The following is a 15,310-nucleotide window of genomic DNA, read 5'->3' as shown; positions in this document are numbered from 1 at the left end:
TCCTAAGTCATATTCGTATGCTTTGGCCAAAGACTCCCGAATCATATCTCAAAGTATTCTCCCTCCGTTAGGGAAGGTTAGAGATCCCTTGTTGTGCCTTCATATGCCTACATGACTAGATAGCTTGCCAACAATGTCATCGACACTCTCGATGGAATGCCTTTGACATCATCAAAGATCAAAGACCTAAGCATTAAATATCTATGATGCCTCAGGTCAAAGAACTACTTTGCATATTGCAACTTATGAGTTCTTACATGACCTGTATGTTCGAACTCTCTTTTGATTGTTGTTCAGTGTACTCGATTACCTTTTGAGCACCTATGTGTTTGTCTCAGTGTCCAACACTAAATGACTTGACTAGTCATACTCACGCTTGAGTTAACATAACACATACTAACCTTAGCAGATTGCCAATGCCCAATTGGCATATCTATGGCTAGGAATGTTTTAGGAATTAACATAAGAGAAAGGTCTCGTTAATCTAACTTACTTAGATCACTTTTATCTTAGATTAAATACATTCATTGGATTCCCTTATTGCTTAAACACATAATACAATAAATAGTGATTGACAATAAGCTTTGCGCTTCATTAAACAGATAATAGTTTTATACAATAAGTATATCAAAAGCTATTACATCAAATGAGTGGTTTTGTGGGCATACTTTCAACACTGCCAAAGACGTGATGCTTTTTGGTACAGGGAATAAATTCTAGCCTCATCGTTCTCGTCAAAATAGGCAGTCTTCAGAGAATTCCAAATTTCTTTCAAAGTTGATAGCCAAATGTACCGTTTCATAATCTCTAGCTTCATTGCCAACAAGAGCCAACTCTTAATTCTCTGATCTTCAGAGAACCAATCATCATATTTGGGATCATTCTCGTCAGGTGCCTTGATGGACCCACGAAGATATCCCATCTTCTTCCTTCCAACAATATGAATTTGGATGAGAGGAGCCCATAGATTATAGTTCTTCCCATCCAAAACCATTCCAATGTTGAAATTGGAATTATCGGATTGTACAACAACCGAAGCAGTAATGGGAATCACATTGCTATCCTCGGTAGACATCTTTCACGACAAATGACAATATGTGCCGCGACAAAGGCAAGGGTTCGAAGTTTTCTTTCTCTTTTTTTTACGACCTGGCTCTAGTGCCAAGAAGAGAATGCTTTGAATGTGTATTGTATTCTTCTCATTCTGAGGTATATATAATCATGTACAATCCTACTGTAATAAGGAAAGAATAATTACAAACAATATCTCCTAAACTAGGAATCCCAAGATTATAGGAATTCCGGAATAAAAGGAAATCTATACAGAGTCAACAGTTATTACTGGTTTTGTGCCTTCATTGTCTTAGTCAATGCAAATCGTCATTTTTGCTCTGTTGTTCCCTCTTTTTCGCTCTCATAATCTTTCACTATACGTAAAGGCTTATCTCCAAGTAGATGTGTTGGTGCCTCGAGCATTAGGCCTTTTCGATTTTTCCCAGTTTCTGAAAACTAAAACTGAGAAGCATGTCAAGAAGTGGTTTCGAATTTGATTAGTAAGGCCAAGCAATAACGCCCCCTTTCGTCTCCCATTCTTAGTTAGAAAAGGATGGAATTTGGAAAATGTGTATTATTATAAAGAGTTAGGGAATTCATTCAGCTTACAATATATTTTCGAAAGTTGGAATACATTTAAACTTTACCCCCACCTAGCATTATTTCTACAGTTTGTACCTCTCTATGTCCTTCGCCTTTTGTCATTTTAAATCTTTCGTCTGTCAAGATTTTAAATTGATGAAAGCTGCATACTTGTTTGTGATTTTTTTTTTCCCTTCAGATTGGTTGCAGGCAGCCGACCCCACTTAGTCAACCGACCCCACATAATGGGAAAATGTTTTGTTGTTCTTCAGGATGGTTGCAGGATTGCTCGATATTTTGTATGTGTATGGCAATGTTGCAACCATTGTTTGGTTGCGCATACTTGGTAAATACGCACCCTGAGATTCGCCAAGGGTATGCATTAATCTTCTACTAAAAAGTACGCATATTTGCAAGTGCAGGCATGATGACTTTTATTTTGTAGCCTAGGTTTTCTAATCGAACTTCTGAAGTTGTTATTCCGAAAGATGCAGAAAAATTCTGAAACTGAGATTACGGCCAAGAAATTGTTTCCGAGTGCTACGAAATCTGAAATACTTATCTGATCATAGTACAGAAAATACTCATATCTCTTACATCCTCGCAATCATCTCTCTCATATAAATATGCTCTGAACATTGGCAGTACATCGATGATACATATGCACGCGTTACGCTAGAACAGTTTATGGTGTCATACTTCTAATTCTTGAAAAAACATGAAGTTGAACCGCCACGAAAGTATAGTTTGTCCATTAATTACTCAAAACTTACACAAGCTCAATATTTGTTTATACTATCAGGCAGATGTTGTTTAATTTCCCTTATATTAAATAGCTTACCGAAGGCAGTTGCATACCTGCAAATTTTAAAATAAAACATAAATTTGTTAGATAATCGATATATATAGTTTATGTTTTTTTGCATTCTTGAATAATTTGTCCAAAGAGAGAAAGAAATTAACCACTTACAGAATAATGCATGCCACCAAACCAACGAACCCCAGAAAATATTGACAGAAATTGTGCCTTGCTGTACTTTTGACTTGATGGTAGGTTGGCATGTACTTGCTGCTTACATACCCAAACTGAGGCTTAACAAAAAACACAAAACCAAGGAAAAATCCGGCGACGAATCCTCCTACATGAGCTGAATGGTCCATATGAAGTAGAAATCCAATGGCCAAGTTCAGGGCAGCATTTAGGATGATTATCATGATCGACGAGCACTGAATTGTAGTAAGAACCTCGATTTAGCTGTTATGAAAAATTAAAAACGAGGGAACAGGACGCGAAAATAGACGTTACCTTATCGTCATACACTGTCCAGTTTGTGATCAGCTCAGAAAGTGAGGCTCCCAACAATCCAAAAATTGCCCCAGATGCGCCAACTGATATAGTCTTGCTTGACTTTCCGTGTTTAATAATATTAAGGCAAGACCCTAAACTTCCCCCTAAGCCAGAAAGCACATACACAAATCCGAATCTGTCTGCAAATCCAGTGTTAAGCAACAGTTATTAGATACCATTGATCATGAAAAACACTTGGTACTTAAAATGAAATCTTAATCCAAAGCTCTTACGAAATCCAAAGTCCTGCTCAAGCCGGAGCCCTACGAAATCAAGGCTGATCATGTTGGCGAATAGATGAATCAGCCCGCCATGTAGCCACGTTGCAGAAAACAGGCGCCATGCTTCACCATTCAGCACTAGTTTTGTATCAAGGCCTCCTAGTCTTTGGAGGCTGCAAATAGTGGCAATTAGATTACGTTTCAGATGTAGGCAACTGTTCTCTGCATTTCCTCTCTAGATTATGGCCCTTTATTCCCTTATACTTTGTTCAATCCAATGCCTAAAAAAGGTGTGCATACATCATTTCCCTTTGATATATTCAACGTAGCCAGTAATTGGAGAAAGCTTTAACCCGAATAACTTTTCCATTCTTTGCCACCCTAGAAAGTTATGATGAAGTTGGTTTTAAGGAGCAACCGCTAAACAGAATACCAAAAATTCAGTTTGAAATGTCGAAATTTCGTTTTTGTTTCAAATTCTAAAAGATTGTAGAGAGAAAGTACAAGTAAACACAGAACACAACAGATTAAACCGACCTCAGCCGAGATTGATTGAAATTCCACCTATAACTACCATCAAATCTTTATTTACGATAATTACATAGGTAAAATCAACCCTACATTATGCAGTGGTTCTCCTTCCATGCCACTTTCAGTTGTAAAAACTTCAATTTTAGGTCATTAAAATTTAATTCATATTCGTAATCGAAATTCTCAGGTTAATTGGTTCATTGCCAAACTCTAACCTCTCCCTTCCCTTTCCAAAAAGAAAACGAGAAAAAGAAAGAACCAAAGAAATATAAAATTAATAGTAAAACTGGATTAGAAATCTCAATTGTGAAAAGCATTGATCAAACAATCTTTGTAATCCCAGTAATTAGAGATAAATAATAAGTAAAACAGAAATATATATGATCGAGCTTACGTTTCAGGGGTAGGACCGATCATGCGGTTATCATGCCAGGGTTGGAAGGAGAACCTATCCAAGTAATGCCCTCCCATACACTGATCCTTTGACATTTTAGATGGGCAGTTGTTCTCATACATTGTCCATATGAACACCCCGATATTCACAATGAATATAAGCGGCACCAGCCACGGAGAGTACCGCCTTGGTGGTGCCATCATTGGTGGCGGCGCGTAAAAGGCTGGTGGAGGTGGAGGATAGTATGGCGGTGGCGGATACATTTTTGTTTTTCCTTTTTGTTTTTGTTTTTTTTGTTTTTTGTTTTTTTTTTTTTCGGTTTTCAAAGATGTGTTATCAAATTCGGTATATGTGTGCTGTCGTGCTGGGGCGGAAGAGGTACACTGCACCGCAGCGTTGGCGTGGGTGGCAGATGCAAATGTGCACCACGGTTGTAGGGTTGAGGGAGAAGAGAGAGATATAGCTATGTATTTGGGGGCAAGGAACGAGTCTTTGTTGTGTAGGTAGTTAATTTAGGCATGCTTTTCGCGATAATAGATGTGTGATTGTGTTGGTAGTTAATTTAGGTATATGTTGGTAGTTAATTTGGTACTTAATGGTCCTTTTTCATTCATGAGAACACAAAAAGGAAAAATTAAAATAAAATAAAAAAATTGTTATGAATGTACTTCTAGCAGATGTATGATTGTGTAAATTATTAGTAGATTGTATTTAGGATACTAGAAGAACTTTTCCCTTTAGGATTGTATTACTTGTAAGGCAAGGAATCTTCGTTGGTTTACTACAAATAAGACCACAAGAACTAGAGAATAACACATAGAAATTCTCAACCCTATCCTCCAACTCTCTTTCATAACATGTTATCACCATGCTATTGACGCTGCGCAACAGAGAATTTGTTCATCTTCAATCAGGGGAGTATTATTGGCAAAAAAAAAAATATAAATAAATCAGGGGAATATTGCGTTTCAATTACTCTTATCTGATTAACTTTTGATTTTATTGAATTCATATACTTTTGTTGATTCAATCTATTTTTTTATGTTGAAACAAGATACAACATGCCTTGAATATGGAATCTGAAGGAGGAACTCGTACAAATCCGTTCACAATATTCATCACTCAATCTAAGTTCTTCTAAAACAACGGTTTTTACCTTAATATTTTTTCAGCCCTTATTGCATGGACCTTCACTATCACACCCCAAAACTCGAGGTGTGAGATTAAGAGACACTAACCCATTGTGGCCTACGTCTTCTTAATTTACAATGCAGCAAAATGATCATTTACAGACTAAAGAGACTAACTATACATAATACATTGGCAGCTCACCCAAAAGATATACGTCTACACTCCCTTTCACTAATCCACAAAATAGAACTGCAACTTAAAATTCAGCTAGTCAACCTTACACCGCCTGAAAATACATGTTAGAAAAACAGATGAGCATAAAATGCCCAGTAGGGGTTTTTTTATAAGACCTCATTTAAATTCTTGGTGCATGCCGAAAAATGATTAGAGCAATTTAAAAACATTCACATCCAATAATAAGTAATTTAACAACAGAAATATGCTCTAAAGATGATTGGAAATAAACATACTCTAGGAAAACCAAAGTTTCAGAGCACTACTAGCTTTAATAACAACACGGTACACAGCACATAATTCAAAATCATTTCTTTTGTTCTGAGAACAACGGAGCCATTATCGTTTAAAGAAAAATAGCACAACTAATCACAAACATTTTCTTTTATCCCAAACAAGTGACTAGCAGATTGGAAAGAACCGTAACATACCTGACCAATATACATATCACACATATTTATCACATTGATAACTCATTCTTGCAACCCACATATGGAGCTTTCCCCAGGGAACATTTAGTCATTGTGTCCCATTCATACATTTCTCAACATTCTTAATTGCACAGGTATTATACTACTTTCCATCTACTTTCACAATTAAACAATCATGTCAACAAGCTTCAAAATCTCATAATGAGTAGAATAAAGGTATGTACGTCAAAAACAAAATCTTGAATAACCTTTCCAATTACTTTGAACTCACCAAAGTTGTAGAAAGAAAATTAAAATCATTAGAATCCAACCATAGAGAAACATTTGCTTCACTTCTTTCACATAATAAAAACGGAAAAACATTTGAAGTAAGGTGAAAATAGAGCTCAAATGCCAACTTTGTTTGGTAAAACGAAAAATCTAAATTTTTTTATGGTTAAAACCCCTACCTCAACCCAATTTGTTGATGTTCAACTCCCACTGTGACTTGCTCCATAGTCACCTTGTCCTTCTCTTCCTTATCTATAAGTAAGAAAAATCATCACACACTGCTTGTACAACTACCAAACAACATACCATAATTCAAGGTTAATTGGGGACTTTAATCAAGCACTTGGTGCCCACCCAATCTAATTCATGGGTTATCAAACCAAATAACAATCAAATTTCAAATGTAACAAATAGATACCTCTAGTGTAGACGAAGGAAAGAATTTGACTTGTCCTAATCAACACAAGCAAATTCAACTGGATATTGAATTATTCTTCCTTGAAAATCTGGCAGCCAAAAGAACTAAAAAGGTGAAATTACCCTCTCACTCTCGGCTAGAGAAGAGAGCATCAAGAAAGAGGGTTTCTAGAACATACCCATTCCCTTTTCTCTTTACTTATTAAAGTGAGAATCCCTCTTTTGTTTTTTTTTTTTAATTTATTCTTTTCTTTTCTAACCAAAGGTTGATCTAAAAAATAAAGGATCTTTTTAATGGGCAAAGACCAATTGATCCCAACCTCAAACAAGGCAAATTAAGTTTACTAACAATGGCCACAAGTAATTCACTCTTAATCAACCACTTAAATTTTTCGGATATTACATTCACCAAATGCATAACCCAACTTTATGTTTTACAAATTATAATTCAAAATATTACTATATTATGTAAACTGAATGTGTGTGAATAAGCAAATAAAAAGAAAGAAAATTTTTGAAACCCTAGCTCGCACTAAAGCCACGACTTGAGGCCACGCTAGCGTTGGAGCCACGGCTTGAAACCGTGCTCACGCCAAGCCAAGCTGCCAAGCTAAGCCACTGCATAAATTACAAAATAACACATGGCTTCGATGCTATCACCCCCCTTGTAGGTCTCACTACCAAACTCCTTGTACTAGAGTCACGTTAAGCTAAAGTTACGCTAAGCCACAAGCCCAAGGTTGGCTTTCTGCAATTAGTAGGCTCATGATGGCCTGCACGTTGCCTTCATCGTAGGGCATCATCCTTGACGACACCAATTCAACAAACCAAAGCTTGGCCTCTGCCTTTGGGGATGATTCCCATAGACAAATCGTGGACTATGGCCACTGCCCACCCACGACGGGATACCTCTGTTGTGCTTGGCCTTAAGCTACAGACTCGGCCTTGCAAGCACAGACACCTTTGGATGGCTCTGTTAGTTTTCCAGCACACCCAAAACTCAGATTAGTTCTGGAATGTCCACTTGGACTCCGACCCGGAATGTCCACTTGGACTCCGACCTGGAATGTCCATTTGGACTTCGAATCGAGCTGTGTTGGATGACACCTGGAAGGTAACAAAGCCATATAGTGTAGTGTAGTTGAAAATGTGAATAAATAGAAGCCTAAAAGTGCCTAAATAAAATAGTGTGTTGGTGAGCGGGAATGAACCCATTTCACACGTGATTTTAGAGCATAAGTAAAGTACAGTAAAGTAGGATGAGAATTATACCATTGAAGGTAATCTCCAATACCAATATTTGCCAAGAATCCTCGTCGACAAGGAAGATCAGCTATTAAAACCTGGAGGGGCAGGGGTGAGTGAGCCTAAAAACAAAGCCTTATAAAAACCTTCTTGAAAACGTTATAACCCTTCACCAGAAAACAAGTATAGTTCCCAAATATACATACTACGTATAATATAAAAATACTTACCATAGCAAAAAATATTTCAAGGATGCCATACATCACAACTTTTGCAACCAAATACAAGACATCTGTAATCATATATTTTCGCCTAAATAAACATATCACATCGAATGCTTATCGACAGATGTTGACACACCAGTTCATGTAGAGGTATTCTGTTGAACATGACTGGGTGTAATAATGATATACGCTTTAGTACTACAATCACGTGAGAAATGGTGTTACGCACAACACATACGAGTCGGAGTTGCCTATTGCAACTTGTACAACAAGATTGACACCTACAATGGTCCAAAGTGAGTGTACAGTACAATGTGCGCATACACATGAAAGCCTAGCCCTGGCCCAGGTGAGTACTAACACCTGTGCAACAATGATGAGCAAATAACTTAAATATAATCATGACACAGTAATTTCTACAATTCTAGTCAATATAATTCTATTCATGACCATAGATTTAATTAAGGCATCCCCTTTAATAATAAGCGTACATGTGCATCCCGTAGGATTATTTCATCATTTCCCGACAATAAGGCATTTCTTATAAACGTTAATTTAATCATGGCAATCACGTAGAGAATTTATTAATAATTGTATATATGGAAACTAACCAATAGACACACACACACACACACACACACACACACACGTATATAAAGAAAAGACCCACTCACAGATCACGTCGTCGAGTCGAACTCTTTCGAACTAGAATAGCCGAAGTCACAAATAATAATTGCACCTAAACATAATATTAGGAGTAAAACTCAACTAAAACAATTAAATTTGGGAAAACGAAGTGCGAATTTGGAATCAGAGCATCGAAACACACTAAGGAGGGTCCCCAGAAAATTTTCTAAAAAGTCAACAAGAAGGTTGACGGTCAGCCCCGGTGGTCAACTACGTTAAAAGTTTGAAATTTCACTAAATGGACGTCAAAAACGAACTCGGGGCGTCAAAATTAGCCTAAGAGGGTTCCCGAGAAAATTTCAAAAAGTCAACATAAGAAATATTCCTAGAATATTCTCAGCCAGTTGGAAATTAGGCTAGGCTGGAGCAGTGGTCCAAAGGTTTGGGCCAAGGACTTGGATTGGGTTTTTGGGCCAAGTTTGGGCTTCGGCCACTTTTTTTTTTTTTCTATCTTCTTCTTCTCCGACCAGTTGCCACTGCAATCGCCAGAATCCACCCAATTCCGACCACACCAAAAACTTAACTAAACCTAGCCTTCCAATATATCAAATCGAAGCTCAGATAACAAGGAATCGAAATACACCTTTGATTTCCTCGACTGTGGCCAGAGGTGACAGGAAAGGGGCTCAAAATGGCCAGATCTCCGTCGGAAAACTATGGAGTATTTCCCCGATGTGTTTTCTGCATCCGAACATCATCAAAACATCTCAAAAACATCCTTATCATACTTCTAAACACGATCTACAAAGATCTTGGGGGTTTTCGAGGCTTACCTTCACTAAAATTTGAGAGGTTCTCATCGAGAAACATGGAGGTCGCGGCCCAGTGTCTTGGTTTGATGGTGTCGGTTCATTTACAGGGAAGGAGTGGTAGGATATTTAGGGGGAAGTTGCGTTCGCCGGAGTTGATGATGGGTTGTGGAGATCTCGGGTTCGCCGAGAATGAGAGAGAAAGTCCAGAGTTTCTTTTTCTTTTTTAGAGAGAGAGAGCCGAGAGAATTGAGAGATTGAGTGAGAGAGACACAGGGAGATGAGAGAGTTGAGGTGGTAGAAAACGAGAGGTCCAAGAGAATGGGGGGACACAAGATAGGTAGAGTGGGGATCCTAAGTGAGTGAGTTCCCATCAGACAGAAAATGAGAGAAAATCTCCCCTTAAAATATTAAAATAACCAAACAAATATTAAAATAATAATATAATAATATAATAATTTCGAAAAATATATAAAATAATAATTTTTCACAAAGGTATTTCTTGGATTCGTAGTTCCGTAAAATCTTAGTCGTAGGTCCAAATTCGATTCCACTTGCGCCTACATGTTTGTACCATCGAGTACTTCGACAATATGGTAAAATAATAGCTCGTTCGCATCATGAACTAACGGTCAACAAAAGTCAACGCTTTGCCTCAAAGGACATTTTCGTCAATTCACACTTTTAAACTTTATAAAATCGCAAAATTAGGGATGGGTTGTCACATTTTGGGCCCACAAAATGGGCCTAGCTTTTTCTTAATGGCAACCCAAGACAGGCCTTGTCTTCCTTTGGCTTGTGTCTTTGGACTTAGAAAGGGCCTGTATTTTCCTCCAGGTTAAAAGCCCTTTTTTGAGCTTGGACATTTTCCTCCCTACACTGACTAAGCCCATCACAAGAGGAACTGTTTTTTTTTTCAAGCAATTAAAAGCCTAATAGGGCTTCCTCTATGACTAGCCTTATATAATTTAAAATTGGCTCTGGTTAGTGTTGTTTTCTTTTAAGCCACATGAAACTGCCCCATTTAATGGGAGTTGTTTTTCACTTTTTCTTTCTTACCCATATTTGGGCCTGGATTCTGTGTAACCCCACTTCTCTCTCATTGGTTGTCACATCCCAGTCTCGACTTCGCTGTAGCACGATATTGTCCGCTTTGGGCATACCATTCCCTCATGGATTTTTTTCTGGGAACTCAGAAGATAACTTCCCAGTGGGTCACTCATCCTAGGACTGCTCTCGCTCAAACTCACTTTAACTTCAGAATTCCAATGGAATCCGAAGCCAATGAGTTCCTAAAGGCCTAGTGTTATAGAGAGCGGAGTATGTACATATAAGGCACATCACCCCCTTTCTGTTGCTCAATGTGGGATCTTACAATCCACCCTACTTAAGGGGAACCTGACGTCCTCACCGGCACATCCATACCAAACAGCAGAGTGGCTCTGATACCAAATGTCACATCCCACATCGACCAACGGCAATGGGATGATGTTCCTTATATGTACATGTTTCCCTTCCTATAGCATGAGGCCTTGTGGGAACTCACTGGCTTCGAGTTCCATCGAAACTCCGAAGTTAAGCGAGTTTGGATGAGAGCAGTCCTAGGATGGGTGACCCCCCTCAGAAGTTCTTGTGTCAAAACCCAAAAGCAAAACCGTGAGGGAATGGTAAGCCAAGAGCAGACAATATTAGAATTCCAATGTTAAGCGAGTTTGGGCTAAAGCAATCCTAGGATAGGTGACCCACTGGGAAGTTACTCGTGAGTTCCCAAAAACAAAACTGTGAGGGAATGGTAAACCCAAAGCAGACAATATCGTGCTACGTCGGAGTTGAGATTGGGATGTGACATTGGCCTTTAGGCCAGCCTATTAAAATAATAATTTATTTTTAGACCTGAAGCTTCATACTTTTTTAGGGCTATTCCCTAAACTTCATACAAAAAGGTCCCGAAACCACGCACTGTTATTATATTTATTTTGAATTGCTTTCCATATCTTGCCTTGTACATGCCTTTGTTTGTAAGTATAATGAACTTGAAGTTCATAATCCTAAACCTGAAGTTTAGGAAAAATTACCATAAAAACCTAAAGTTCTTAACACACACCACTCATGTTAAGGCCCGAAGTTCTCCATGATTAATCGTTTAAACCAAACTATCTCTTAGAACTCCAATATTCTAACTTGGATGCTTATGGAGGTTTTATTTCCCAAAGCACCAATCACAATCTTATTTCCTTCATCCGGTGAATTGTCGAACCGTAACAAGTTCGATTTCACTAATGTAGACGTCTCAGACAGAAACTATTTTATGTGGATACAAGATGTGACGCTCTGTTTGACTACAAAAAAGATGTAAAACCATTATTGCCAACTACGAAGTGGAAGAGTTGAATAAGCCTCCGTCGTGATCTTCAGTCGAAGACTTATACCTGAAGCATATTAAATAGTAGTACCTCACTGACAAAGATTCCATGGCTCCTTGAGTTGCTCATATAGACAGTTCCAAATCATGCAAAGATAATGGCTTGCCAGAAGCAAGGCATGATTGCAACTTTTATGTCCATGAATAGGTACAATTCTGAAGTTTATATCCGATCAAAGTTTAACTGGAGAAGATTTGTTTCGTCCTTCCATATTTCTAACTTGCTTCTGCAGCAGCAGTGTAGAGATCGGATGTTACCATACCTGTGAGAGAAAAGTACCCCAAGGATTCGACTAGAAGTTACCAAACAGTATAGACTCAGTTTCGGCTGGAATCTACCAAATGGCAGTGCCTTAGTTCAGCAGAGATCCACCTAAAAGCATGCTCAACTTCGCCCAAGGCATTCTAAGCAGATCCTCCATCTTCAGTTGGAAGTTCACGAAACCAAGTATGAGTCTGTCTCTTTCTCACACCCATTTTCAAGTTTGTTTTACAATATATGGTAGAATCAAGGCATGCCAATGGGTGGCATTATAGCCAGAAGCATGATCCTCGACATCTAAGACCTAAAACTTCAAGAATAAGATACAGTATTCCCGAACCTTAACCATGCAGAATCTTATTCCATCTTGATGGAATAGATCATTGGTTATGCACCCGTTTGTGCCCTTACCAATGGTTTTGAGAAGTACCATTCCCCTAGCCAATCTAAGAGCATAATTTTTGTCCACCTAACACATTTGGACTAACAGAATTTTGACATGGAAGACCATATTGGCCGAACCCAGTACATTTGGTTTAATTTGTGAACAATTTCTTATGTTCCCGTATTTAAAGTTGGCGTTTGGATCACATTATTGTTCTCGAACATGAGTTAATTGACGAAAGGTAAAATATGTGACGACTCCAATTAACTCATGCTTAAGTATGTTTGTGGCAAAGTTAGCTGTCTGGTTCTATATACTAACTTCATACCTAATTATCCCCTAAAAACCCTTTCAGGCTTAGCCAACCTAATTGTAGGGCATGGCATTGCCCTATGTTGTTCAATGGTACTACTTTTGCTATAAGGGAAGCTCTATACTAAGTTCCAAAAAAACAAGTTTGAGCCTTAAGGATATTCGAGAGAACTATTACTATAGTGAAACCAATGTAGCAAATGGAGTAAAATTCCTTTTTGTATAGCTTCCTACGGATATAACCAGAAGCATATTCTAGAGATGTGTCGTATAGGGCATCTTCTTACCAGAAGTAAGGATATCATACCAGGAAGCGTAACTTACAAAGCATGCTTACTGATCTTCATTGGGAAAACTATTCAGATCAAGTACTAAGATCTTTTCTACAATGGATTCAATGGAATATGTGTGGCCTAATCCTACCAAAATACGAACCATATAAAAATTTATGGGTTAGTTGATCTATCGAAAAAATTGTTACATGTTTGTCTACACATATTGCTGCTAAACCTCTTGACCGATTTTATAGGCTCACCACCCTAGATATCCTCTAAAGTTTGGAAGGCTGGATAATACTGGAAAGTTTATATCGAAGATGTTTTGATAAGTATTGCATGTCTTTTGGGTTTGTAATTGAACATCAGATTCCCCATGTTCAATTAGCCAAGCAAAACTGTTCATTAAACGCGTTCAATTCATCGCTTGGTTGTTAGTCTTATGTACTAAACTCTTAACCTCTACTTGGGAACATGCACTACTTCACGTAGCTATGTTGGTCCACCTGAGGCCCATGCCATCCAATCCTATTTTTGGCATTATAGTTAGTACTTGAGTACAAACCTGAAGTTTTGTACTTATGCGTTTTGGGTGTACACTTTATGTGCCAATTGCACCGTTCCAATGTACCACTATGAATCCTCACAAAAAAGGATGTGAATCAATGTCGATTCTGATTCTCCTAAGCCCTTTAAACAATCTCTTTACTACTTAATTAGTGGATTGTCACTTTAATGAGACAATTTTCCCTTCGTTAGGGGGAGATAAGAACATCAACGTTCCTAAAGAATGGCACAAATTATCTTGGACGTCTCACTATGTCTCATCTCGATCCCCATAATCTAGATCATCAAAATGTTACTAGACATTTTCTTTGATCTAGCGAACATGACAAGATCACATATACTAGCTACAAACATGCTTGCAATGAAAGACATGACATCATTGTTCCAAAAGGGATGTCACGCTACTAACCTGTATCGAACATCCCCTGAAGGTAGGTGATGCGATGTAAAACAAGCACACAAATTAAAACCCTATTTTGACAATTGTAGTATGTGTATAAGTAGGGATCATTCTAAATTGAGGTTTAGGAGAGATTGCTAATCTAAACTAAACTGACCTAAAAACATAAAAACTAGACTCTAAAACTCTAACTCAGGTTATATGACTTAAACAACCTTAAAAGACTCAAAACAGCTCCAAATAATCAAATTGACTCAAACTGGACACTAAAGATGACTTTAAACGAAGATTGATTTGATTATGACTCAAGACACTAAAAAACATAAAATAACACAAATTCTAACCTAATTGACACTTAAAACAAATGAGGGTTTTCGTTTTGACGAATTTGAACTAGAACAAGATAGAAACTAAACTAGACAAAGTTTGGTAGAAATTTGGATTTCTGGATGGTTTGTGGGCTTAGTTAGAGGTTCCTTATCCACATATAACTTATATGAACATCAATCGATTTCCAATTACTCTTCTGTTGAATTATGAACGACAATGCCCCAGATTAACCGTGTTAATCACTAATTAACCCTCAGATTTTCCTTTAGTTATTGGATTGGATGACATCATTCGACAACCCAAAGCATTCTTCAAAAGTTCCCTACATGACATCATAATAGAGATACAATCAAAGATCATTACGTTATGTGAAAATTATAAGCATTGACAAAGCATTCGTAACTATGACATCATGATACTCACACTAGTAAAAAAAACATTTTGCGCGACGTACGTACATGCGTCGCGCAAAGTCAAAAATCGTTGCGCAAGGGTTTGCGCGACGCAACCTTCGTCGCGCGCTAATCGTCGCGCCAAGGTAGTGACGCTAGGGTTTGCACGACGAAGAAATAACATGCATCGCGCAAAGCCACTTTGCGCAACGCATGGCCTACGTCGTGCAAAGTACTTTGCGCGACGCACACCTACGTCGTGCAAAGTCACTTTGCGCGACGCGCATCCTACATCGTGCAAAGATACTTTGCGCGACGCACATCCTAAGGCATGCGTCGCGCAAACCTTTTTTTTTATTTAGTGAAAAATAATTATTTTTTTAGTGAAAAATATTTAGTTTTTTAAATTTTTGATAAATATTGTAATTAAATTCTAAAGAATAATTAA

The 15,310-nt window shown here is 37.9% G+C and overlaps 2 protein-coding genes across 2 annotated transcripts; both read right to left on the bottom strand.

Annotated features, from left to right (window-relative positions):
* Nucleotides 1-670: 670 nt before the first annotated feature.
* On the bottom strand, nt 671-1,075 carry LOC139187849 (uncharacterized). The gene has a single exon (XM_070804457.1). It carries the CDS (start codon nt 1,073-1,075, stop codon nt 671-673), a length of 405 nt encoding a protein of 134 aa, XP_070660558.1.
* Nucleotides 1,076-2,148: 1,073 nt separating this feature from the next.
* On the bottom strand, nt 2,149-4,716 carry LOC103445341 (RHOMBOID-like protein 5). The gene is made up of 5 exons (XM_008384339.4): nt 4,130-4,716; nt 3,217-3,377; nt 2,942-3,123; nt 2,606-2,862; nt 2,149-2,493 (listed from the first exon to the last, which is right to left on the bottom strand). Exons 1-5 carry the CDS (start codon nt 4,390-4,392, stop codon nt 2,415-2,417), a joined length of 942 nt encoding a protein of 313 aa, XP_008382561.1. The 5' UTR covers nt 4,393-4,716; the 3' UTR covers nt 2,149-2,414.
* Between the last annotated feature and the right edge of the window lie 10,594 nt (nt 4,717-15,310).

The sequence above is a fragment of the Malus domestica genome, chromosome 09, assembly GCF_042453785.1.
Source record: "Malus domestica chromosome 09, GDT2T_hap1".
Lineage (NCBI taxonomy): Eukaryota > Viridiplantae > Streptophyta > Magnoliopsida > Rosales > Rosaceae > Malus > Malus domestica.
The sequence above is the reverse complement of the archived record's forward strand: the minus strand, read 5'-3'. Positions and strand labels throughout refer to the sequence as shown.